This window comes from Strongylocentrotus purpuratus, unplaced genomic scaffold (genome assembly GCF_000002235.5).
Source record: "Strongylocentrotus purpuratus isolate Spur 01 unplaced genomic scaffold, Spur_5.0 spur5_scaffold_6, whole genome shotgun sequence".
Taxonomy (NCBI): domain Eukaryota; kingdom Metazoa; phylum Echinodermata; class Echinoidea; order Camarodonta; family Strongylocentrotidae; genus Strongylocentrotus; species Strongylocentrotus purpuratus.
Window position 1 is genome coordinate 59008780 of NW_022145612.1, and position 27371 is coordinate 59036150.

The 27371-nt window shown below is 36.8% G+C and overlaps 3 protein-coding genes across 3 annotated transcripts in view; 2 read left to right on the forward strand and 1 right to left on the reverse strand.

Moving 5' to 3' along the window:
* The first annotated feature begins 4229 nt into the window (after nucleotides 1–4229).
* LOC592177 (small nuclear ribonucleoprotein F) lies at nucleotides 4230–8421 on the forward strand. Its single transcript, XM_030972690.1, is given in 4 exon segments — nucleotides 4230–4275; nucleotides 4278–4354; nucleotides 6032–6096; nucleotides 7485–8421. Coding segments are annotated over 4 exon segments (252 nt in total). The 5' UTR covers nucleotides 4230–4232; the 3' UTR covers nucleotides 7552–8421.
* Nucleotides 8422–10917: 2496 nt separating this feature from the next.
* Nucleotides 10918–18561, reverse strand: LOC592194 (probable imidazolonepropionase). The gene is made up of 9 exons (XM_030972783.1): nucleotides 18483–18561; nucleotides 17192–17341; nucleotides 16504–16610; nucleotides 15911–15975; nucleotides 15210–15487; nucleotides 14127–14352; nucleotides 13677–13895; nucleotides 12668–12828; nucleotides 10918–12317 (listed from the first exon to the last, which is right to left on the reverse strand). The coding sequence occupies exons 2-9, from the start codon at nucleotides 17338–17340 to the stop codon at nucleotides 12224–12226; spliced, it is 1299 nt and encodes a 432-aa protein (XP_030828643.1). The 5' UTR covers nucleotide 17341; nucleotides 18483–18561; the 3' UTR covers nucleotides 10918–12223.
* A 4339-nt stretch (nucleotides 18562–22900) lies between these two features.
* Nucleotides 22901–27371, forward strand: part of LOC592210 (calcium-activated chloride channel regulator 4A) — a 21404-nt gene continuing 16933 nt past the window's right edge. The window contains exon 1 of the mRNA XM_030972549.1: nucleotides 22901–23347. Within this exon, the coding sequence (XP_030828409.1) occupies nucleotides 23174–23347 (174 nt within the window). The 5' untranslated portion in view covers nucleotides 22901–23173. The remainder of the gene's footprint in view (nucleotides 23348–27371) is intronic.

A 27371-nucleotide genomic window follows, 5' to 3' on the forward strand; every position in this document is an offset into this window, starting at 1 on the left:
TTTTCCCCTCTTCCTGTCAGATCTGTATACCAGAAGCCGATACTTACAAGAAACACTCAATAATATTGTTTAATAAGTAAAATACACAGATTTAAGAGCATATTTTCTGTTAGTTTTGTTATGTTTTGATGAACTGAATGCCCATCTACATGTATGTGCGAAGAACCATTTACTGGATGAGAATGTGAACGGGTTAGTTGTCGGCCTTATACATTTTGTCAGGACTTATGACATTTTTGACTGAACAAATGGTGACAAGGTGTCAGTTGTTAGCGGCACACCCCAGTCGGAACCAAAATGTGAGTACCCCGCCCCATGGCATAATTTGTTAACCAAAAATAAAATATTTTATAAAGGAAGAAACCAATGAATTTATTAAAGATGAACATGAATAAATGATTGAAGAAATAAATTGTCACATGTCACCAAAAAACGTTTTAGTTCTACTCATTTTGTTTTTCTTTTTACTTTCCTGAAATGGAATATGGATCACTTCCGAAACACTTCAATGAATATAGACTTCATTAAATTTATCATTTGGCAGCTGTGGATCCAAGGGGGGGGGGGGGGGAGAGGCATCGAAGAAATTCACTGACGAGCAAGCCGAAAACATCAAGGATAAACCCGACATATAAGGTCCTTGGTCTTTTCAGGTGTTTAATGAATTTTCCCGGCCCATCCCCTTTGGAGGAGGATTTTTTTTCTTCAAATGAATGTCTCATATATACAAGTATATTTATATATTTTGGGTTAAGTGGAAGCTTTTGCATACTGACATTTATCTTCCATTTCACATTCTCATCCAGTAAATGGTTCTTCACACATTCATGTAGATGGGCATTCCGTTCATCAAAACATAACAAACTATAATAACATCACATGATTTCAAAATCCAGACGACATAAAATTATACATCATCATTCTGTACACTTCACATATAATACCTCAGCATGTATTTGTTATCAATTTTTAAGCCAGTGAATGCAGTGTAATTTTGAATAAACATTGTCATTTTTCTTCCTCCAGGAAAGAAAAGTCACCCACATCCCGTATACCTTATTAAGCGTGTCCCCCCCCCAAAAAAAAAAAAAAAAACATTTGAAAACATGTAAAAAACTACTACAAGACTGGAAATACAAAAAGACATATATCTTTTTTTATAATTACAATGAATATTTAGGTACTCTAATTCTGTAGGCCTATTCTCAAACTACCATTGCATTGCTAATACAAGAAATGTTTTTATCAAAAGTTTTAATTACACAAAACTTACTCGAGTCTTGTCAGTACGGAGCCACTGATCTCTACACAGATCAGTGTATATTCAAGAGAATTGCATACGATCCTTACAATAATATCAAATTGGCAACGCGCTATTTCTCGTCTGTTTCATGGTAGCTATGACCCCTCATTTTCGAAATATTTTCACCCTGACGAGGTTTTCATTAGTTTTCGCAGTTCATATTTGCAAAATCATATTATTCACATCAGCAAATGTGATTGGCTTTGTAAAATATTCGAATGGATTACATAATTTCTTCGTACGACGGAGACGGAGAATGTGCTGTTTTACTCTCGTCGCACGGTGAGTTAATACACGTGTACGAACGGAGAGTTGGCGGTCTCGTTCACGCACATTTCTCTTAAATAACTTGTCAATAAAACTTATGTTTTATACGAACGACAAAGATTCATTCGCAGGAATAAGCTGATTTGGGACTTGTGTATTTTTATGCTAATTTCTGGTTACCAAAAACTATGTACCACAAAGTCAGTCAAAAAAAAGAAAACTAAGCCCTAAAATCGCGCTCGGCCCACGGTCTATATGGACAGAAATCGTTATGTGTTTGCGGTCACGTTTTGGAGTTGTGTTGTTCCTAGACCGAAATTTCTGTCTCTTTCGGAGGAGCCGACCCTACCCAAATCAGAGGCTAACGAAGGAAAGAGACGGAAATTTCGGTCTAGGGTCTATGTAGACCAGGCGCGGATCCAGGATTTCTTAGGGGAGGGGGCCAACTTTTTTTAAATTTTTGCTCCCGAAAATTAGAAAATCGCGCCGGCCGAAAAGTCGCTCAGTGGGGGGGGGGGGGGGGGGGGGGGCGGGGGGTAGTGAGCACTTTTTTTGGGGGGGGGGGTCCTCGATAAATTCAAAATTTGCTCCCCTCCCTTGAGCGCCAGGGGGGGGGGGGGCCCAACCCCCCAAAAGGTAAAAATTGTGTGTTTTTAGTTTTAGATCCTAGATCTACATGGTTTTTTTCTCAAGGGGGGGGGGGGGGCCGTCACTGATGTAGACATGTAGTAGACTAGTCTTAGCCTAGACCCTATGTGTTTCATACAAAATAATTCTTCTTCTTCCATTTGTCTAATAATCGGTAGAATCTAGGGGCGCTAGTCCGAGAATAAGGATCGTCTTTGTGAACGCAGACCAATGCGTCCTCTAAAACAAGGATCCTCTGCAAAAAAGCAGATGTTCCATAGAGTAAAGGAGCCGGTTTTCGGCCACTTAAGACAAAATCCTATTTTTGGACCCTTTACTTCCTATTTATTATCGTTTTTTGTTCAAATCATGAAGCAAATATTATTATTTAAACAAAACAAGAATCCCAGAAAAGAATCAAGAATTGCCATGACAATATTCATTTCAATTTTTACTGTTTCGGAGTCAGTTTTCGGCATAGCGTACCAGTTTTCGGCCGCATGTACAAAGTCAATAGGAAGCACGCGCACGCGCCGTGCGTTTCCGCGCTGATCTATAGCACTAGCGGGCGGAGCTGATATCACACGCACGAGCTCCCCGGAGCTCGCCAGGCAGAAAACTAGTACTGCGGTGATCGGATATTGGAATCTGAATTAGACAGAGATATCGTGTGTGCGTTGCGGTGTGCGGCTGCATTGATTTAATACATGCGATGAGATACTTTTGAGCTTGCGACTAGCACAAAATCGGGCTCTAAATCTGAAAAATACTTGAAATAAAGCTCATTTTATGGTACCTATATTTCTTACAGACACGCGTAAGATACTCGATTTTCCAGATTCGGGTAGCGGGACCGCCGATTACATCGCTAAAATGTGATATTTTAGGATATATTTTTCATTGCAAATGTGGTTCTTCAGTGACACTGGCATGGTATGGTATGTGTGGGATATGTGTTATGCTATTATGCGATGTATTTTAGAGGGATTTTACCTTGCATCCAACCAATCGGCCGAAAACTGGAGCTGGCCGATTACCGGCTCCTTTACTCTATATTTGATTGGCACATTGGCGATGCAAAAAACGAATTCCGGGATGATTTTCTTGATGCATTTTACATCGACTTTGTATAGAGACCTTCACATTATTAGCAATAAATCCTTGGGAAGACGGACAACCCATAAAAGTAGACGGTCAACTAGGGTTATTTTCCCCTGGGGAATCCAAATTTGGCATTGCCAGCGGGCGGTTCGGTAACCCGAAACCCGCAGAGCGCCGATGAAAAAAAACAAGTCCAAACGACAAAATAATCCCAGCCATGAATGTTTTTGAGCATTTGATAGCTAAAAACTCGAAAATTTTCGTCATAAAAAAAAATAATAAAAAAAATCAGCCAATTTTTTTTTGGTCGATCTTCCGATCCAATACCGATCAAAGGTGCGAGGGTGTCGCTCCGATCTTCCGATTCGATCAGAGCCCCAACTTCCAGGGTTACATAGGGATGCGTGCAATCTCTATGGGAGGGATTTTAGCACACAACATCGGGTGCGCGATCAGACACCCTACTATGTTGCTCGACTCCTCTGGGCATCTCGCCGGCTACTTGAAATTATAATTTGAAGAAGTCTTCGATGGGAAAAAAGGGGTTGATTCTTCGTCCTACCCCGACGATTCATCCACATGTTGTATCGTTGATTCAACATGGCATAGAGAAAGTACGCATGCGCAGTAGTGCATGCAGCTAAGCAACACGCGTAAGCTTGTCCACGTACGCTTGCTAGTTGACTCTTTCTCTTCTCATGCGAAGCACTTCGTAATTAGTCAAGAATTTAACTAAACATGTGAAAATTTGCAACCGGAGAGGGATTTGCTTACTTTCCACGTGATGATGATAATGAGCGAGGCCTGGTTTAAAAAAAAAAAGAAAACAGCTTTAACTTCAGGGTACACTGTTGCAATAATCATCTAAACTGGCTGTGATCAAACTTTCACTAAAGTATGATATCTTTACTTCTTAATTTTTTCTCTCCAGGGAATGCCATTGAACCCTAAGCCATTTTTAAATGGTCTTACAGGAAAACTGTGATGGTTCGACTCAAATGGGGAATGGAGTACAAGGGCTACTTGGTATCCGTTGATGGCTACATGAATGTTCAGGTAATATAAACTATTGTGATTCATTACAAAGCTTTGAAATACCGGTTGAGTGGCATTGTAATAGGGCTAGTCCAAGCTATTTGACCTGTGTGAGTGTGACGTACTTGACAGATCAGAATCTACATACCAGTCTAATTTTGAAATGCAATTCACAAATCAAAACATTTCTGGTGATATCATAGCTAGTTGTACCTTTTTAAGTACAGTGTACATGCACAGAAATTTGTAACATAGTCCTGTTAACGAGGGTTAATTCTAATTGATATGAGGCATAACATATGATGATATGGGACTAGAGATAAAAATTATTTTTCAACCACAAAAGTCATCAAAAATCTTCAGAATTATAAAGGGAAATATATTTTCGTTTTTAAACATCAATCATACATACATGTGTGTGACGTACGGATGATTTGTCCTTATAATATAACATACACAAAAAACATATTTTATGATAGAAATGTATTATGTTAGCTAATTTACAGAAGCATTGCATGGTAAAACTTTAAAAAATTGTTTCTTTTTGGGCCAAGAAGGGTTGAGATGTGATTACCTCATAGGCTTTGTACACGAGTATATAGGTTTCAATGCAAAATATCTAATGTTTCCAAGATAACTTACTGACCAACCAAAAGAGAAAAGAAAGAAGTTAGTAGGCTGTTCAAAATAATTAAAGGTTATCCTATGGATTGAAACATGCTTCTGTAAAAACCTCGATAAATTGCATCATTTTGAACAATGAAACACTGATGCACGATGCATAATTTACCTTTTAAAAGAAACCCATGCATATGGCCTGACACACACCGTTCCATCAGCCCAAACTTAGTACAAGGCAATTTGGGCAACAGTTTTTAATGGCCCTGGTGCTTAGTCACCTGTGGCAGAAATATGAATATGGTATTATTGGACAGAAAACAAATTACTCTTCATCATGAAATAGACTTCAAAGTTATATTGGTTATGAACTTCAAATCAGGAGCTACCATAGTTGGGTACACTTTTTTTATATGCACTGTATACCAGAACTTCATTAAAACATTTTTGGGAAAAATCTCATTCTTGGAATGTGAAAAACAGACATCAACATTGCTACGTATGAGACATTGTACGTTTGACATCAACTAATTAGCATTATTCATTATTTTTCAAACAAATTTGTTTTCATTCTCAATTACTTGCATGGCTAGTTCTCTTTGTCCAAGCCTGAAAACAGTTTAAAAAAATTATTTGAATATTCATATATGAAAAATGCATCACCCTGTATGTCGCGTTAATTGATATTCATTTTGAATAATTAGGGTAGGAATCAATAATTTACTAATTCTTTTTTTCTTCTAAAGATCATTAAATTAAAAGTTTTAGCGTTAAAATTACATATATTCGCTTTATTTTAATGACTTTTAATTTTTGACACCCAAGCGGAAACTAGCTTGGACCTGCCCAATAGCAATCAGATTCAGTTCAGTGGTAAATCGTTTATGTACAAAAAATAGGAGAGAGACTCGGGGAGAAAATGTCCTCATTTTAAGATGTACACGTAGGTCTTCCTGCAAGAAAAGCAGATGTACTTTGAGTATTATGTACATGAAGAAACTATCTACAAATACACATCTTCACTACCTGGCATTGTAAGTGATTATAATCTGAATTGTATATTTCTTTTTTTTCCTCCAGCTTGCAAGCACAGAAGAATACATTGATGGAACATTTACAGGGAATCTTGGTGAAGTACTGATCAGGTATGTTGTGTACAGAGTCTACTAGTGTGTATGTGTGTGTACAAAAGTACGACATTAATTCAAACTAGTACAAGACCTCAAATCCGTCTCCCCATAAAAGGGGAGAGTTCTTCCCTCCCCTAAAAGTATTATATTAGAAGAAGTAAAATTACCCCACTAGCACTCTGTGAGACCTTCAGATGGATATATATATATATTAAAGGAAATCTCACCCCAACGAATAAGTGTAGGTCTTCTGAAAAAGACATGTATTCATGTCCTTCATTAGAAAAATGTGTAAGCGATGTATAAATGAAGATATTCTTGGCACGATGTAATGCCATTTAGCATGACCTGGGCGCAGCCATTTTCTTGAAAAATGTGACGTAGTTGGTGAAGTTATACATGTATCATGCACCACTATAGCTGGAAAGATTGCAGTTGACAAATCTATTTCATTTATGAGAAACTGTCGCGGCTTCACCCCAGAAGAGCACCTACTTATTTATGCAATTTGTATTCTGGCAATGGTAATACAAAGGATAATAGCAGGTGAATGAAGTTTCGTAGTCAAGTATGGTAGTTTAAGTTTGATCTCTGACACAGCACTAATGCCTTTTGGCAAGGTATTAATCTACATGTACATTTGCCACTTCATACCCAAGAGAGAAATGGGGAAATAATATGTAAAGCGCTTATAGACTGTATTCCGTATTATAAGCGCTACATCCAAATTATTATTAATATTCATCACCACACACACACACACCTGGGAAGGAAGCATCCATAAATTTGAATGCATTTACTTGATAAACGACTTCACATACAGGTGTAGTGTGTTATGATATCAAGAAAATGTTGATGCCCATGTTATGCTGGGAAACTACATTATTCTTGCTTTATGCTTCTCTCATACACTTTGGTAGGGAGACTAGTTGTTTTTACCCTTTCTCAAATTGCTCTTTCATTATTTACATACATGTACACTATCGTTGTGACGTCATAATATCAAAAGCTAATGTTTTCTACGGTAGAATGCTACATGTAGCATTGAATCTGAAAGATCAGTTCTGCTTGTGATTTCTATCTCAATTTTACCGAAATGGCTCTGGATGCAATTATGTTTTCATGTCTCATGCTTGTACATGTACATGCCAAGATGAAGCCCTGTAATCTAGGTTTAGATGTACATGTACAATACATTTATTGGTAGTTCTCATTTGCTGTTTGCTTACAAATTTGGTGGTAATTCTCAATCCTAGATAAAAATGTATTTAGTAGTGAAGATGATATACAAAACTGCTGCAGAATTTTGCTTCCTGTATACAACCCAAGTGCAAATGTAAAAAAATATGTCTATAACAAAAGCTTTTGCTAATGAATGTATTATTTTTCAATCTTCTTTGTAGGTGTAACAATGTAATGTACATTCGCGGTGTGGAAGAGGAGGAAGAGGATGGAGAAATGAGAGAATAGCAGCTGCTTGCAGTACTATCGTTTGAATGAAGCATGAACAAACTTGAACTCTGTACATATGTGTATATGATCGTCCAGTAGTTGGTTGCATCCTGGAAAGTCAGCTGGAGAATGGTATAGGGAGATCTCAATAAGCAGATGGCGCCTCTCCCTAGAGGATAATTTTATCGGACATTCCACATAGAACAGGATGATGGTTGGACTCGGGAACAGAATACGATGTGAAGCTGTACGCAGTATCAAGATTTATCTATGTATTGTGCCATGACTGTTATTGTCTTATGTCCCCCCCCCCCCCCCCCCCCCCCCCCCCCCCCCCCCCCCCCTCCCCCTTACCGTTTTTCTTCTTTGTTAGTGATTTGGTTTTAAAATCACGCTTCACTTTCTCTCTACTCTGCCAGCCAACATGTGATGGAAATATAATTAATTTCACTGAAAATGTTACCCTGTCTTTTTTATTGTGTGTGTTAATTTGGCAAAATTATACTAAGGTACCAACTGTTTTGAACCCTTGATTCCTGGACTCTTTTTCTGAAGAAGTTTTGTGCAAATGCCTATGAAATATAGTGATATACTGTATTCTTGATTTTACCTGACATGGAAGGTAGGCCTACATTCATGCCTTAAGAGAAGAGATGCTTTGTATGCTGAAATTTATCCAATATTTGACTGGACAGAAGAATGTCAAAAGGTGAAAATTGCATTGTGTTCCATGGTAAACTCATTCCTGGCGAGTTAAGTCCTGTAATTTGTTAGGACCCATTATATAAATGTTCATTATTTCTTTTATTTGCTTTCTTGTAAATTAGTTACATGTATCTTACCATCATGAGTAGATGTACAAATAAACATTTTGTATTATAAAGTATATGAAATATGACTTCTTGTGTTGAACTTCTAGCTATTGAAAATAGCAGGTTTGAGTGATATTTGTGGGTGCTTATGAACGGTTTAAACTTCAAAACCAAGGACCATTGTCCATTGATTTCTTTAAACTTTGAAACAGGTTTTTAAAAATATTAATTCTTTATTAAGTTTATTCTCTCTTTAGATAAAATACCTACATGTAGACTACCACTGTATTTAGAGTACAATTATACACTGTACAAAAATCGACTATAGCACTCCACTGTTCCAGAAGTCATTTGAGCTGTTACGGGTAATACAAAGTTTTGGGAAATTTTGAAAATTGGCTGGAAGTGATTCTTTACAATTTTGATATTTTTAATGCTCCTGTGGATGTATTATAATCACTAGAAAATTCAGCCCCTCAACCACTTTGGCTTTCGAGAAATATTGAAAATAAAAATTAACCGGTGCTCCCGGTAAATTTTGATTAATTTCAAATAGCGCCTATACAGCCGTACGATGGTAGCTGCGGCCATGAATATCTCAAAATATGTAGTTGTGATATATAATTTCCAAATGGGAATAGCTAATCGGTCGATTTTAGTTGAGAAACATTGTTTTATAGCTTAATTAATATCTTGACCTTGAGAGGGAACTATACAACATAAAGAGTGTATTATTTACAATTTCATAACTTTAGACTCGATTTCAACCGTGATTTCAACAATCACTGAATATTTTAGGATCGCATATGCTTCCAATTTGTTCATTTGAACCAAATTCATGACCCCTTACCAAAACTTTGTATTACCTTTAAGGGTTCATGGAGCTACCAATTGGAGTTTCATCTCTTTTATTTTAAGTTTGATTTTGAGATTTGATGAGAAAATGGATCTGGGTCAGTTCCTTGTTACTGTCCCATAGTTCTATAAAATACATTTTTATGGGATGTTCAAGAACTTTGACATAAAATAGTTTCAAGAAAAAGGCCCCTGGTTACTGGTGTGACAATCAAAGAGGAGTAACTTTTGTCATCTACCAACACATACTCATGCAACAATCGCTCCTTGAAATATCCTACCGGTACACTGTTCTTTGCTTCAACTCTTGACCCAACATTACATCCAGTCCTTACCGTAAACCCAATCGTAACCCAACACTATTAAACCAAACACAGTGAACCTTTGACAAATTTTCTGGGGCAATTGTCAGCAATTAGCAGATCACTGATATTCTTCAAGGTTTGGAAATCATGAGAAGACAAATAATTATTTAATGGTGTCGGAGGAGTGATAAAAAAAAAATGTGTAAGAAAAGGGGTCAGAGACCGATCATGATATAAATTGGAAAGACTGAAAGAGAGAAGTAGAAATAGAGCAGACAGAAGAAATCATAGCGCTGCCGGCAGAAGATCTTTAGTACTCGTGCATTCCACCAAGCAAATTTCTGATTACTCATTTAAAAGGTGACTGTTAAAGCCATGTCATATAATTTCAAACATGACAGAGATTTCTCTCCTTGTAAAACAAAAGAGAAAATGGATCGTAACTCTCTCTCTCTCTCTAAGTGCCATATCGATTGACTTTGGCGATCATGCTGTTCCACAACCCTCGGTTTCTAGCCTTCCGTATTAGTACCACTCCCAGTTCTTTCACTCCTCTCTCTTTCAACAATTTCTGCAGACTGTCCATCCAAAGTATCCTCCTTCTTCCCATAATTTTCCGTCAGTGCAAGATTCTCTAGGCCTTCTTTACGTGTAATGTGACCCATGAACTTCAACTGCCTAATCAACATCTCGCGTATCATTTTCCTTTGCACTCCAGCTCGTGTAAGAACTTCCTCATTACCAACTCTGTCAGTCCAGGGGATTTTCATCATTCTCCTTAGAACCACATTTCGCAACTTTCCAAACGCTTTTTAGTATCAGAGGCTAAAGTCCACGTTTCACTACCATACATAAGTCCTGGGTATACATGTATGTAACAATTCAATACTCTTATTCTGGTCCCCATACTCATTGTTCAATTTGTCAGAATTTTGCCTAGCTTTGAAAATGCAGATTTAGTGAGGGCTATCCTTCTCTTGATCTCTGTCTCACATCTGGCATCCTCGGTGATCATGCTGCCGAGGTAGTTAAATGAGGAGACTTGTTTAATAATCTGTTCTTTCAGTTTCAAGTTACATTTTGGACTGCTCTTCTTAGAGACCACCAAGCACTTTGTCTTAATATCGTAACTAGCTAATCTGAATAATTTTATATCAAATAATTATAATGCATTTTAAGTTAGGGGCATTGTACTGCTAACGTCCTGCTTAACCCAATAGTGTGCATCTGTGTTTAGCAGAACAGAACAGCAAAATGAGCCCTTTTTCCAGCTGCACAACAAAATAAGTATGATATACCTTGAATTAATGTATGTATTTGCATGTAATTGTATATTTAGATTTTTGAAAACATCTTTACACACATCCATGACACCGAAACAATGACTCATTTTTATACAAGCAAGGAGAATATATGAATGAAGACGGATGTATTCTAGGCAAGAATTTTATTGAAAATCAAAGATATCTGCAATAGGCCAAAATAGAACAAATTCACACCAGTCGTGTTACTCAAAATATAGAACTGGGATTTACACCATCTACAACTGACCAATTAGCAGAGGTTCATGTCGCTTCATGTCGCTTCATGATTGGAGAATTTTTCTGAAGGGTTGGTGGTTTATGTTAAAACCTTGATGTTCAGGCACACACAAATAAAATTACCTTGCACAGTGAGGGACAGATTATCAATGGAATGTAAATAACATGCTTGATTCTTCATTCAAAATACATGTACCGGTAATGGTGTACAGACATATAAAGTATCACCAACAGCAAAACAATTCATATCTGTTTTTTTTTTTTTTTTAATAAATTTGGAATGATTCTTCATTTTGTGAGATAAAAATCTTTCTAAAAATGTCTACAAGAATACTTTTATCGTCTATATACATGTATGTTTCTAAAAAAATGTGATCGCGAAAACTATCCACTTAATTTGATAGCAAGATGTGATATGATGCATAAATATAGGTATCTTACATATTTCAGTGCAAAAATGAATAGATTGGCAGTACAAAATGTGTAATTTTTCAATACTGATTCATTTGAATAAAAATAGCTGGAAAGGCACTTAGGGTATCCTCTCGGAACTAGATTGTTCTCACAATAATGAAATGAAATGATTTGTTGTTGTTCTCACATTCAAGAGAAGTTGACAAGATCATTTGATTCATACAATTATGATCATTGATTATAACTACTTTATATACATCAACACAATCTACACCATATAACCATCAAATATACAATATTACTCAACTTCCTTTTGAAAATTCATACTCTTTGTCAAATTCAGCCTGACGCCTAAGTCATTTTCAACTCTCCCTAAAGATGTCTTTCCATCTTCTACTTCCCCACCTCACCACCCTCTTGAATTGACAATGGCCACTGATGTTGACCACTAAAATCTGAAGACCGAGCTGTTTATGAATCAATACTTTGGCAGACATTGCATGAAGTATTTTTTCAGGAGGTTAAACAAAATATATTCATGATGCACCTCATTCCCTTTGACAGTGATTATTCTAAAATGAACAAACTGGGACTTCTCCATGTTTCAAAGATCTGTGGATATTTGTACAGGTGCTATTTCTGAAGTGGTCTCTTCTTATTATCATTACAAATTGATACCAAAATGCAATTTCTGTCAAATTCTGGTCTTGGTAAAGTTTATGTTGTTGGGCTGATATGGTAGAGAGAGCTTAGTGGTAGGTGGCTAGAGCTGACTGGAATGGACAATTTCTCCTCTCTTGATCACCATCTTGAGCAGCTCTTGATGACATCCCATCTGATAGATAAAGTGCTCCCATCTGTTACCATGGAAACAGAAGATGTATATGAGAGAGGGCAAAGGGGTACAAAATGATCATTAACAAAGCCGGGATAGAGGCAAAACAAAACAAGAACACACGGGCATGAAAGAAAATTCTGTAAGGCAATCTGTATCCATATCATTAATAGTTGGAAAGCATTAAAATGATAAAGAATCATATCGATATATTTAGATCCATTCAACAGAATGCTTTTTGTTAAGAGGATGCAATAAGCTCTTTGATGATCCTAAAACCTAATCCTGGCATCAACAGACCCTGCAAACAAAATTATGCTCATAAAATGTCCAAGTTTTTAGCCGAATGTGATAAACAAATGTTAAAAGTACCTTGGAGCATTGATGATAAGCATGTCAGCAACCTTTCTGACCTCCAATGACCCATGGGTTGCTGCCCTCCCGATGGACTTGGCTGCATTGATGGTAGCAGCCGCTAGAACCTCTTCCAATGACATACGAAATGTCACACAGGCCATGTGCATGGTTAAAGGCTGGAAGAAAATGGTATGCATTATAGTAGCTTGCTTTGACTGTTTGTTCTGATATGTTTTACTATTGAATTCAAATAAGTGTAACTATTTCTTTCCTTCTATACTAGTCTTATCATTTTGTTTCTACATTATCCATATATCAATTTCTTAATCTGAGTAAGTCAAGGTATGATTTCAACTTGAATTTGACACAAAATTTTAAGCATCACTACACTTTCAATTTCATCAATCTAGATTATGAGACATAAATGAGGTTTATAGTCAATCAGTCACAATTACTGATGATAGGTCAATGCTACCTTGATTTTTTTTTAGAGAAGCACACATATAACTAGAGTGAAGATATCACCGAGAATGAAAAGGAGGAAATAATACAAAGAAACAGGAAACAACAAGCAATAGAAAAGGGCAAACAATTCAATATTGAAAACAACCGTAAGAGAAATTGTTTACATTAAAGGCCCACTGCACTACTTGTACCTACTTGCGCCCTCTCTATATTAAACAATGCCTAATCGGTGACCATTGGTCCCCCATGAGCCTCTTTATCTTATGTTAACTGAGAGCTCAGTTGATGAGATAACCACCTGTCCAGTGACCTTGCAGAGCGGTCTAATCCCTCCTGTAAACTAGTACTGATAAGCTTTAAGCAATACAAGCAGATACAGAGAGAGGAAGAGGTAGAGACAAGAAGGAAGCGAGGGAGAAGGGGTTGAAAGAGAGAGATGGAGAGATCAGAGGAGGAATATGAGAGCAAGATGGCCGGGGTATGACATAAATAGCAAGTAAGAAGAACAGAAAGAGATAGAGAGCGAAGGGGGAGGGGGGACAATACACTTGGTTTTTACCATGGACAGGCAATATGCATTGGGGTTGAAATCGGAGCCTAGCGCTACGGCCACTCCCTCACTGATCATCTGCCTTGCTGGAGGTGTCTTCAGTCTGAGGATATAGGCAGTGGTTGGCAAGAGGACAGCCACAGAGCCTGCCTCAGCCATGGCCTTGATACCAGCATCAGAGACCTCCTCCAGATGAGAGACGGCTCGGGCACCAAGACTGGCTGCGAGCTGAAACAAACAAAGAATCAAATCAAACAGAAATAACAACAGATGCATTCATGTTGCACAGCTACTTCTTCTGATTGGGTCATTAATTCCCCTAACTTACATAAATCATCATAAATCAATACAAATGAGCACAAAATTAGGTGACAGTATACACAGTTGTTATAATCCCAGTATCTAAACTTGTGTTTGACAACTATAAACACAAGTTGAACACGGACTGTTACAATGTACCTCAGCAGCCTTGACATAGTGGAGCTCGTCTCCATGGATATTGATGGCCAGCCCCGCCCTGACACCAGCCTCCAGGATACTCTTGGTTTCCTCTGTCTCAAACAGACCCTTGTCACAGAAGACATCAATGTTCTCCACCTGCAGCTCCCCCTTGCTCATCAGGTCCTGGATCCTGGGGAGCTGGACCTCGATGACATCCAGGGTAGCCTCCTTCACTGTCATTCCTCTAGAGATGGATTAGCAGAAGGACGAAGAGGGGGATGACAAATTAATTGTAGTACTGTCAAAACACACGGTCACATTTTCATGAAATTTGGGAATCATTTTAGGGTCATGAATTCAACATCACAAGAAAATGAGCTGCCAAGGCATGGTTGAAATGTGTTGTAGGTAGCTTTGTGTTTATTATCATTAGAACAACAAATCAATGAAATGCCTGTGTCCCTGTACATGGAAATATGGGTATATAGATTACAAGATAAGATATTATTTGGGATTCTGCAAAACACTTCTCTGGTGACATTCACAGTCAATTTCCTACATTAAACAAATTCCTAACTTTAAACTTGGAGCTTACACTTTACAAATCCATAGCCCTACATCTAACCTAGAGCCCAACTGCAGCTTGACTCTAACCCTTCATTTTCAATGAAAGATATTAATCTTAGATAAATGTCAGATCATCATAATTTTGATCACACAAATCACACTGGTCATAATAGTTAATTCTTAAAAACCTTCCAAGAGAGTAAAAAAGATGCACGTAAATATTTTACAGATATTAGAAGAAGAGAGAACATACTTTAAAAAAAAACAGGTTTATACACAGACAGGAATTTTAAATTTAGCAAGATAAAATACCAAAATGTTACCATTTATATCTATGAATGAAATTTTGAAATGTTAAATTCTAAGTTATTTGGTTCATTAGTTAGCACAAATATATCTTTTTATGATCAAATATGCAACCAATTGTATGGAGAGGATTGAGAATGAAGAAAGGGATTTAGTTTTACTTGTGCCTATATTGTTTTGCTAATTGTGGTGGACAATAACATATATCAAGAGGGAGGAAAGACTCACTTTGGAACAGCATGTGCTCCACAGTAGGTGCTTGATATCTCAATAGGAAGCTCTCTCTTTGCTCGCTCTAACACCCTCAGCATCTTGATCTCTGTCTCTGCATCCAGACCATACCCACTCTTACACTCTACGGTCGTGGTCCCACATCTCAACATGCTCTGTAACCTGGCTCTCAGCAGGTCATAGAGGTCGTCCTCTGTGGCGTTCCGTGTGTGGTTGACTGTGAAGTGTATTCCGCCACCTGCCTTATGCACATCCATATAGGAAGCACCAGCTAGCTACAAGTTTAGTGAATGAAAGAAATCAATAAATACCAAGGGAGGGGGGAGGGGGGGGGGGGGGGGGCTAAAAATTGCATTTTGAAATTGTATACCGGTACATAGAATTGATTACCGGTATATATCTTTCTCTATAAAACTTTCACATAGAACCTATCACCAACAACATACCTTTACATAGGTAGGCCTACCCTGTGTGTGCAGCTTCAGTATGTAACCACTTTGTAGATAGGTGTGAAGAAAATAATGTGCATGCACTTTGGAAAAAGGCAGCTCACCTAAGATTAACTATGACAAAACATGTGCAAATCTGAGCCATGATTTTACAATTTCATTTTACATGAGCTCATGTTGGAGTTTTATGAATTAATAGGAATTAAAAAAAATTAACAAAAAGAAGGTGACCAAGTATTAAGACTTTACCTTCATTGAAAATTCATGAACTCTGTCTCCAGCCCACACAGGATGCGTATGGCCATCAATCAATCCTGGAAGTTTGAAATCAAGAGAGAGAGAGAGAGAGAGAAAGAGAGAGAGAGAGAGATAGAGAGAGAGAGAGAGAGAGAGAGAGGGAGAGAGAGAGGGAACAGTTATATGAAAATAATTTTCAAGTGAAATGGTGGTTATACAACACATGCTACAGCAACAATTGTTCTTCAGTCCTTTCCTACACCAATTACATCCCTTCAACCCTGGACCTAAAAGGATAACCAAAATATTCCATGCTCCACATTCGAAAGTAATGTACATGTGCATGAGGGACTGACACAGGTGTAGAGAATGTGATATAAGATGGGAGGGGGCATAGTCTTAAATGGCATAGAAAAGATGATGAGATACCGGTAGGTGATAATAAGTATTGCAAAATACTAAAATATTCTTAGAAAAGAAAGCTTAGTACTCAGAATAAAAGATGCAGAAAAAAGTTCATAATCTGTTTCTTCAGAGATCTACTGAATGACTGAAATGACCAAAATGACTGCAAGTATGCATAGTTCACATCATATACTACTGACCTGGAATAACACACATATTAGTAGCATCCAGTGTCTGATCAAATTCACATGCGCCATACTTCTTCTGAATCTCACTGCTGTGATCAACTGCAACAATGGTGCCATCTCTGTCATATAAAACAAGAACAGAGCAAAAATCTCTCCTTAGATCAAAAGAACAAAAGAGAGTGGAGATGCAAGACGCATTACCAGTATCTGAAAGGTGGAAAAGCAGGTTTATATCAATCACATGCAGGAAATAAGTCAATCATATTATCCAAATACGATTTGAATTGAATTCAATGCAACCACGGATGCGATTTTCATAAAGATGGGGATATAAACTGTGCTACCCCTTCCCATTTTCTCAAAGTAAACCAGTGCGAGACCCCCATGGTGAAATGTGTATCCCTCCTATTAGGAAAAGCAACTATCCATCTACTATACCTCAAGTGTTAGGATAAATAATACTGGAGCACCAGGAGTGTCATATTTCCCAGAAAATAGAACTATATATACAAGAAACCACTATTATCATACTCTTTATTTATTTAATTTTCTTCTTCAACTAAAGTAAAATAGAATCATCACTATTATCACTGATGAATTACATTCCAAGTTCCTCCGAACAATGACACATTCTATGCTATTTCCTTTTTTCAAAAAGTAATCATCACCCTAGCTCCCCCATAATATTAATAATGCTCACCTTCCAACTACAATATCCACTCCATCTTCGTTGTTCTGCTGTATAAGGGCCAGACTCTTCATGCTGTCTCCAATGAGGCACGTCTCACCTCCATCACAAACCTGAACTACCTGTTTGGCATTCTTCACGAGCAACTTGAAACTCGGCATACTGGAGTGAAAATAAGAGAGAATTATGAGAAAATCAACTGCAATTCATCAACTGTAATTGATAAAGAACAGTTCCTCTCTTCTATTGAATAGATTCTAGACTACGATTGAATAGAATTCTTTCAAGAATAATTTCTGAATTCTGAAAACAAAGATATCTACTGTATTCTATTTTTTCTTAATTTTAAAGCTACAAGCCTACAGAGTAAACATACTACTAGCTTACACTAAAGTTCATTGCTGAAAAAAGTGAGTACCAAAAAGTGTTTCTCGTTGCAGCCCTTGATTTGAAGGGGTGTTGTCCAAAATAATAATAATTGTGATTTATATATCGCATAATAATCATCTATGACAATCCACTAAGCACTTTACATTATTACTTTCATACAACTTACATTATCACACACAAATTTCATAATAGGCCTACATTATTACATACAAATTATAGATAATTGCATTATTACATACAAATTACAAATTAAATTACATCAAATGATAATCCACTACAAAAATGAGACGCCGGATGGCGACACACATAGGTGCATTATCCTGGCTGTGTATTAAAAGCTGTGCTATTGATTCTCAACATTTCAAACACCACTGTGACTGTACAAAACTCAAATAATTTCACTAAATATAGGTACTTAATTGACGATTGATGACACCTAAATAGCAGTAAAATACAATTTTTTTTCAACTTTCCGATGTTAGAAAGAATAATTTAAAAATTCAAATTGCGAGTCCACTGTCAAACTCGCCAATCAGCCGCATCGGCATGATTGTGTTATGAGTGTATTGACTATTCATGTATTCAAATGCTGCCTATTAACACGTAATGCAGTGCTAGAGGTCCAATCGCATTAGCATTGACTCTCTATAGGCCTAGCTATGCTTTGCTCGAGGTTGCTCGAGTGGATGGCGATGGCGTCAGAGCCAATCATAGAGCAAACACAAATTAATATGTGTAGGACTACACTTTGCATTTTTATGATTATTAAGAATCTTGTTCCTCATAAATTCAAATGAAGCAAATGTTGAATTGTTTTTCGGTTTACTCCAAAGTTTAATATAACGTATTGAAATAACTACACAACTTTTTAAAACCATTATATATGATAATTGCAATGAAATAAGATTTTCACCTGATTCAGCTTGCGATGGTAAAATTCGTCCCGCGCTGACTCGCACTGTCGGACATCAACGTGTTAAAAAAATGTAGTCTGCTAGCGCAGGAAGTATTTTGCATGCGTAGCGGAGATCTTAAGTACTCATTTCTTATTGATGTAGACGATCATATAAAGCTGGGTCGGGATGGGGGAGGCGGGGGGGGGGGGGGGGTGGATGGGGAGGCCGAAGGAGGGGAGGAGGGGGCCTGGGATTTCCCCGATAATATCAGTATCTCGATCAATGGCCATATTTTCGGCCCTTCTCGATCATGCGGCCAGGTATTGAATACTGGTAAAACTCAATGTGTAATATTTAGGTCTAGAGGGAGGAAAATCCCTGAAAATATTCACCCCTTAGTTGTTGGTGGTCAACAGATCAATCGCAGTCAACATGTGCTATTTCTTGGTGTTACGGTTGATGAATATTTATCATGGAAAGAACATCTTGATAAAGTATGTACTAAAGTGTCTCGCAGTACCGGAGTGATATCCAAACTTCGTTATTTCCTCCCCCAATACACCTTAGTTACTTTATATAATGCTATTATTATGCCTCATTTGATGTATTGTAATATTGCTTGGGGTCACACATTTAGGACCCATGTACATAAGTTGCAAGTACTTCAAAAGAAAGTTGTTAGGTATATAACAAATTCAGAATATAGATCACCTAGTACTCCTTTGTTTTTGCAACTGCATATTTTGCCTTTTGATGAATTGGTATCTCTTAATTGCTTAATATTTATGTTTAAATGTCAATCACTCCAGTATACATTTTTGACTAATGTGTTTGTGGAAAACTCTTCCATCCATCATTATCATACTCGTCAGAGTAACCTTGTCCATCAGTCATACGCCAGGACCCATACTGCCTTAAAATCATTTAGAACTGTCTGTGTTAAAAAGTGGAATAAGTTACCCCTTAATATAATTAGCATTACTACATTGTCTCGGTTTAAAATATGTTGTAAAAAACACCTTTTCGACAGATTGCTATCAGATACATGAATGTATTATAAAACAAGATGAGGTAGCCATGTATGAAGTGTACGTTATGTGTGTGTGTGCGTGTGTGTGTGTGTGTGTGAATGTTTGTGTATGTGTTGTAATTGGGGGGGGGGGTGGGGGGTATACTCATCTGCATAATTTGTTATGTTGTTACTATAGTTGTTACATTGTTACATAAACATGAGTTATACTCGTTGTAAATAATTATGTTACTCCTTGCCATTATCTGCCATTATATACCTACTGTATAGTCTACTATGTAAAGGAGCCCCGTTCACAAGCTGTGCTTCACTGGGGTCCCAAACCTATCATTCTTGTGTTCCTTGCTGTTATATCTTATACCATTGTTTATGTTTGATTTGGTTTGAATAAACTTGAACTTGAGGTGGCGTTAGCGGGGCAGTAAAAATGACAACCTGAAAACTCATGGATAAATAAATCCGTGTATGAAATATTAGAAGCAGTGTGACTTCAGGGGTATCAACAGATTGTGGGCCACAGTCTTGTATCTAAAAATTCTACTTGATCCATCGATCCCTCCTTAAAGGTAGTCCCATTTTCATTTCAATATACAGATGATGCACAGGTTTGAGTGCGTCGGTAGGGATTGTGTGCACAAGTACCTTTGAATGGTTTTCGACCAAATTCAAAGGTACCGCGTGCACACAATTCCATCGACCCACGAATTAAATCTGTGCATCACCTGTTTTATAAGATGGGGCCATCAAAAATACAAATTTGTTGTTATTTTACAGATTTACCGGATGTATGGCAAAATCATCGTCCTGTAATTACCGGACGCTTGATTTTTTTTACCGGACGCATGATTTCTAACTTACCATTAAATTAAAAAGAAAAAAAAATTATAGAATTTTTCTTCTTTTTTTCTTCAGATTTTAAATAACAAAAAACACGAAAAACAAATAATTATCACCAAAAAAAAAATAATCAAAAAAATCATTAAAAAAAATTATATAATTTTTTTTTTATTAAAACGAAAAAAAAAGAAAAAAAAACGAAAACAAATAATTACATGGTAATTGACCAATCAGATTGCAGGGATTCTTCTACCCATCTTATAACAAAAATGAACAGGTGAATTTCCAAAGGCATTTTTATGAAAGACAACATTAAAGTTATTACCAAAGAAAAAAAGATGCCAGTCATAGATCAGTCACTCAATAATGTCTGACGGGGAAGTCTAGAAAGTAAACGTACTTCCTTGCATAATTTGAATACTTGGAATACCCCCCCCCCCCGTGGCTACGTGCTTGGTCGGTATCAGGGCCATAGCCCGAGTTTAATGTTTGGGGAGGGGGACACATACATGACATCGATCGACGTCCTGGGAAGGGGTCTAAAAAAGTTCAACCGATCTTGGAAATTTTTTTTTTTTTTTTGGGGGGGGGGGGCACTTGCCCCCCCCCCCCGCCCGTGGCTACGTGCCTGGTCGGTATACCTTGGTTTCAAGACGCATTGTAAACCAGCCCCTGAGGAACTAATATTTCAACATGATCTGCTTCTAGTTAGTTAGTTAGTCCCTCTTTTCTCGTGCCATTGCTCTCATTTTTCATGTTTCATTGTACACCAAAAACCTGATGACCTTTTTTTTCTTCTTTCATGGTCTTTTGACTCGTCGGTATGCATGACTATCAGTTTATTTGACTCTCGACTCAATCCCTTTTTCCCTCTTTTTGCTTTTAACTCTTTCTAAGGAATTTGCAATCATTCATGTATTGTACATTATATACTTATTAAATTGCAAATAACATTGCATTGTATAACGTTTTGCATGGGAAATAAAATCATTTGAATCTCTTTTGAGAAAATAAACTGTCACAAAACTTTCAATCCCAAACGGCACAACAATAACTGATGTACTTTTTTTTTCATGTCGCATAAATTTCAGGCTTATATGCCCCTCCCACACCTTTCTAGAGAATCCTGGATTCGCCACTCGTAGAAGTGGCTTACGTGTGACTAGTTAAGTCGATTTATCTATAACATAATCCATGACGATAGTCTCACTCGACGCTATAGCCTATATAGGTCTACTCTTATCTCATTTTTTCTTAAATTCTTGTACTGGAATGTAATGTAAATATGATTTTCATTATAAACTTTTGATGGTTTTCGAGACTAATGGGTCATTTTGTAAACCAACAATAAATTGGTTGAAACAAATGCATAAAGTGGTAGAAACCGGTTGGAGTGTGGGAAGGGACGGTGGTTAAAACTACTTATGTATATTTATTAAGGTTGATAGAAATAAATGACAAAAGAAGTTTTCCTATTTAAAAAAGTGTTTTGTTGTTGAAAGTCTATATACAATTATATCCATCGCATAGTTTGGTAAAGGTGCCTATACGGATTACTGTCATTACTCGGCGCACAAAGCACGAAAGGAATAAATTACTGCCAGTTACCCATTCCTGCCAGGTACATTTGGGTGTAGAGTGAAGAGAATTAACGTTTTGTCAAGGAACATATAGTGCCGCGTTGGGACCCGAACCGCGAACCAACGTACATAGTCCGACGACGAGTATCCATTAGACCACGAGGCCTCTACATTTATATATTTCAGAGCTGAAATACAATTTCATACAATCCAGACTACTTATTACTAATTAAAGTCAAAAGAACACTCTTTCCCTTTATTGACTGCACCCACAAGAATAAACACTACGAAGTTGTCAGCTACCTTTATTGCTTTGCTAATAGAGAGGGGCAAGCTAGTTTTCTCTCAAACACAAAATAAACACATGTGACGTAAATGTGCACTTGTTGAAGTCCAGAGTGAATTCCGTGACCTTCACGATTCGATAGTATTAGGTTCATGGTAGGACTCAGGGGCGGATTGGGATTTTGTGAAAGGAGGGGGCATAATCCTGGAAATAATCAGATAACAAAACCAAAAATAGTCGTCGGATTTTGTGGTACATGCCTTTTAATGTAGAGTTTCAATAAAAAAAAGACAAAGAAAGAGGAGGAGATATATATATATATATATATATATATATATATATATATATATATATATATATATATATATATATACAGAAAGAGAGAGAGAGAGAGAGAGAGAGAGAGAGAGAGAGAGAGAGAGAGAGAGAGAGAAGAGAAAAGAATAGAGGGAGAGAGAGAGAGAGAGAGAGAGAGAGAAAGGGCACATTTCTTAGATATTGTGTAATATTAGGAGAATACCACTAGGGCTTCTAACGGGGGAGGGGGGGGGGGTAGAGATGGCACGGATCCACCATTGGATTGATTATTTAATCACTATTGTCTTGATCGGTAGTCAAACTTGCAACACGAAAAAAAAAACCATTAATTTGCACACGACACCAACTTCAATCTCTAACAAAGATATGCCTACTATTTATTCCAACTGAGAAGGCCATTTGTCTACCTTGCAGACGCAAAAGGCTTTTAAAGACGGTAGCCGCACCTTGTAATCTGCAGTCAAACATCTTCATGCAACGCATGATTGCAAATATTGGAAGAATACTTCTGCATGTTGATTCATAAAACGGGGCAGGTCGAAATTCTCAAGCCTAATATTGACCAGTTGGTGTAAACATTGCCCTATCCATAAATACCAAGCATCTGTGCTCCTTTTCCACTTTGTAGCTAAGAGTTTCGAAACGACAAGGTATAAGATGACGGGTAGGATACAAATGAGCGTTGTCGTCTGCTGTTTGGTTTTGTTTTCTGGAGTCTCGGGTTCAGATCTGAGGAACAGTATTACGATTCAAGATGGCGGCTACGAGAACGTCCTCATCGCTATCAACAAGGACGTTCCAGAAGACCAGACCATCATCGACAACTTGATTGTAAGCTTTCTACATTGTTTTTAATGAACCGGTACATCAAATTTTGAATCAACATCTTGTACTCTATAAAATCATGAAAGTTCATCTGTATAGGTGAAATACCATGTATTATAGTTAAAACATTTAAAGGTCAAGTTTTTTGTATACTGTTATAAAAAAAATGAGCAAATATTTAACTTCGAAACATATTGTACTTTATATTATTATCGAGTTTTCATTGCACAAAGTTTTGAGTTTCGTTGGTCTTATTTAATTACACGAATTGCGTCTTACTGAAAGCAATTGAAATTACATGAATTGATATAGGAGCAAAAAAATATATAATACAGCACAAAATTGGGGATGAACAAATCAATGAAGCTGAAATAAGAAGTCTTCCTTGACATGGAAAAATGATTCCTTATTGAGAGAACAATTGTTTTGATTAAGGTCACAACATTGAATACAACCAATGTTAATCTTGAAAGATTTGATTCGATTACTGATCAATTTAACGCTTATAGCAAGTTTATACTAAGCAGAAAACCAGAAGAAACGAATTTGTGACACTTTCAACAGTACGAAAGTTATAGATTTTCAAATGTGGAAATCACTATTATCCTACGTAAAATGCTAATATCAAATTAGAAAATCGGTTATATGTCATTGTGTTTTAAAATAGGGCAATATTCTTATATTTTGTTCCCACTCATAAAACCGATAAAATTGAACTTTTAAGAAATTTGTAATTCCTTTATAAGTTCATTCATCAGAATATATCATCTAGAATTAGACTCGATTTGCCCGAAAATAGATTTACATTAAATTTCCAGATCAACATCATAAAAAATGACAATACATGTACAATGAAGAATGTGAAATAGAATGATATTGTAACTTTCTAAAACATGACACTAGAGTACATTTACAAAGTATATGTCAATCAACAATTTATTGAAGTAGTAGAGCATATTATGCTAACTCAAACTAAAAGAAACACTAGTCAGAAAGGGTATACAATAGCCAGCGGCCCTCCCAACTTTTCAATTACCCCAAAGTGCCCCTTTTTACATAGGAAAAGTGCCCTTTTACTTTGAAAATGCCCCTATTAATTTGTAAAAGTGCCTATTCTCCTTTTCACCTCTGATAAGTGCCCCTTTAATTTTGACACGAGCCCCTTCTCCTTCGACATGTTTTCATTTTCTTTTGCAAACGTATCCATTTTCCATTCTCATAAGTGCCCTTTTTAATCTCTAGTATAAGTGCCCCTTTTCAGGTACAAGAAGTGCCCTTTTCAATTTTAATAAGTGCCCCCTTCACCTTTGATAATTGCCCTATTCAAAGATTTGAAAAGTGCCCCTTTTCCTTTGTAAGAAGTGCCCCTTTCCTTTTTAATAACTACCCCCTTTTAAACTCTGATAAGTGCGACGTTATATTTTCACACGTGCCCCTTTTACTTTCTAATAAGTTCCTGTTTACTAATTCTAAGTACCCCTATTTAAAAAAGAGCCCCTTCCCATTCTCATAAATGCCCCTCTTTTATCTCTGGTAAATGACCCATTTCAGGTAGGAGAAGTTACTCCTTTTCAATTCGGATAAGTGTACCCTTCACCTCTGATAATTGCCCCTATTCATAATCTGAGAGACTCGCCTTACTTTGACGATTGCCTCTTCCTCTCCTGATACGTGCTCTATTTATCACTAATAACTAGGCTAATAACTGCCCCTTTTATTTTGACACGGGCCCCTTTTCCTTTCTTTCTAATAAATGCTCTTTTTTCTCCTTATAAGAGCCACTTCCCCCTTCTCATAAAGCCCATTTTTACCTTCAATAAATGCCCCTATTAAAATCTGAGCGATGCCCCTTTTTCATTCTTATCAGTGCTCCTTTGGTAGTTGCGATTAGTGCCACTTTTCACCTACGTGCCTCACTTCCTTTCTAATAAGGGACCTAACCCCTTCTCATAAATGCCCCTTTTCACCTCTTATAAAATAATGCCCCTATCAAAATCTGATGGGTGCCCTTTTAACCGTCGACAAATGCCCATTTCCCATCCTGATAAGTGTCTCTTTTTGTAGGTATAAGAAGTACCCCATTTTCATCTCTGATTATTGCCCATTGTTCTTTGACACGTGCTCATTTTCTTTTCTAATTAGTGTCTGATCCCTTTCGATAAGTTTCCCCTTTTTCTCTCATCATTAAACGTGCCCCTAATTTCAAGTGACTAAGAGCAATTTACGATGATATTTATAGATGATATAATTGTGTTACTTATCAAAAGCCTTTTCAGTCTTCTGTTATGAGAATGTGCTTATAACCCTATCAGGATTGGGCTTTTCCTCTTTATAAGGTGTAATTTTGCGCACTGCGACCTCACAAATCTTTAAAAATTGTCCTCGTTCGCTTCGCTCGCTCGCAAATGATGTTTTGTTCAAAATTATCGAAAGAACGAAAAAATATAATAATTAAAAAAAATAAAGATCACTAATATATATATTTTGTTTAAATATTATAAGATGAATATCCCTGTTAGAGAATTTCGCAATATGACCGACTAATGATATCGTTCAATAATTATTAATTCTTTCTCTAATTTAGAAACCTCTCTATTACGTGCTGTGGTAAAAAGAAATTCCAGTCATCGGGAATTGTACCTTTACTGTTAGATTGAATAATAAGGAATTGACGGTATATACTAAAAATCAAGAACAGTTAAACTACTTTAGATGATAAAAGACTTACACAAAGTTTCAGTCCATCGTCAGGGGTAATTTGCGTGAACGAATTCATATAAATATGCACTTCGCTTGGCTCAAAGCACTATTATCATGTTTGTAAGAATCATTAGTTTTAAAACAATGGGAAATGATGCATATGGTAACTTATTTTATTTGAGGGAAAAAGTGGGGCGTTGTTTGCAAATACATCACAGTCGATGCCAATTCATAGATTAATTTGGATCCCAGAACACAATTGTCAGATTTTTTGTCATCTATTTTTTAATTTTTTCTACTTTCATTTACTTAATCTGACCAGGAAGGTTGTTTTTTCCTTGTAAGTGAAAATGGGCATTTCAACCTTAGGTCTATGAATAAAGGAAAGAAACGTTTTTTTTTTAAAAATTGGATGTTGGACTTCAAAGAAATCAGCGTCGATGAAGTTTGGTTTCGCAATGCACGCACACACACACATCCACATTTTTGTGTCAAGCCTCGTTTTTATCGTAAAAGAATCGAACTGTTCGTTGGGTGGTTATCCCAGCAGTAAACCAAATTTATTTCAAAATAATTATATAAAAAAACATTAACTTATCGATCGTACATTGATATAAGGGAATTTATATTTAAAAAAGGGTTCTATCAATGCGGCATAGGCCCCGCATCAGGCTGATTGAAAATTTAAGTCTAACAACAGTTCGTTAGTGTGGAGTAAGTAAAGACGACGCCGTCGTAACAATATAGAAAAAGAAAATCACGCGTTCTGTAATGTTGTACTAGCAATTGCTCACGAATGAGATATGGTATATACAAGTAGTACGTCTGCTCGGTGAGGTTTATTTTAGGTGTGTATACATGTTGACCGTGTTGTAAGTCCGGATTCGACAATTTGATTAGTAAATAAGATTACAAGGTAGCAACAAAGATAGTATCCGGGAGATGTCCAGATGATCAGCAAACAATTCTATTTGACGTCGTTGAATATATCTGTCTTAATTACCCCGACTCTCAGAATAAAGGCTCTAATTTTACGTTCCTAATTGGCACACCGATGCTACACGGAAGCCTGAGAGAAATATTTGAATTGTGAGCAGATAAGAGCATTCTTCGGCACCAAATTTGACGAACTCGATACAAAATCAATGACGTAATCTTATAACAACGAATAACAGATTATTTCAAAGAATATAAACTCAACTTTGTCAAGACTTTAAAAAAAACTAAATCACTTAATTCTTATAGATATATTGTTAGATATGATATTCCTTCATCCCACCCGTATCAATTTCACGACAAAGAAACTGCAAAGCTTTTGGGAAATACATAA

Excerpts from the sequence above, each read along its gene's own strand:
- LOC592194 (XM_030972783.1), bottom strand. The coding sequence starts at position 17,340 with ATGCCGAGTTTCAAGTTGCTCGTGAAGAATGCCAAACAGGTAGTTCAG. Across the intron at positions 15,488-15,910 it reads TTCATGAATTTTCAATGAAG|CTAGCTGGTGCTTCCTATAT; the intron begins GTAAAGTCTTAA and ends CTAAACTTGTAG. Across the intron at positions 13,896-14,126 it reads ACTATGTCAAGGCTGCTGAG|CTCGCAGCCAGTCTTGGTGC; the intron begins GTACATTGTAAC and ends TGTTTGTTTCAG.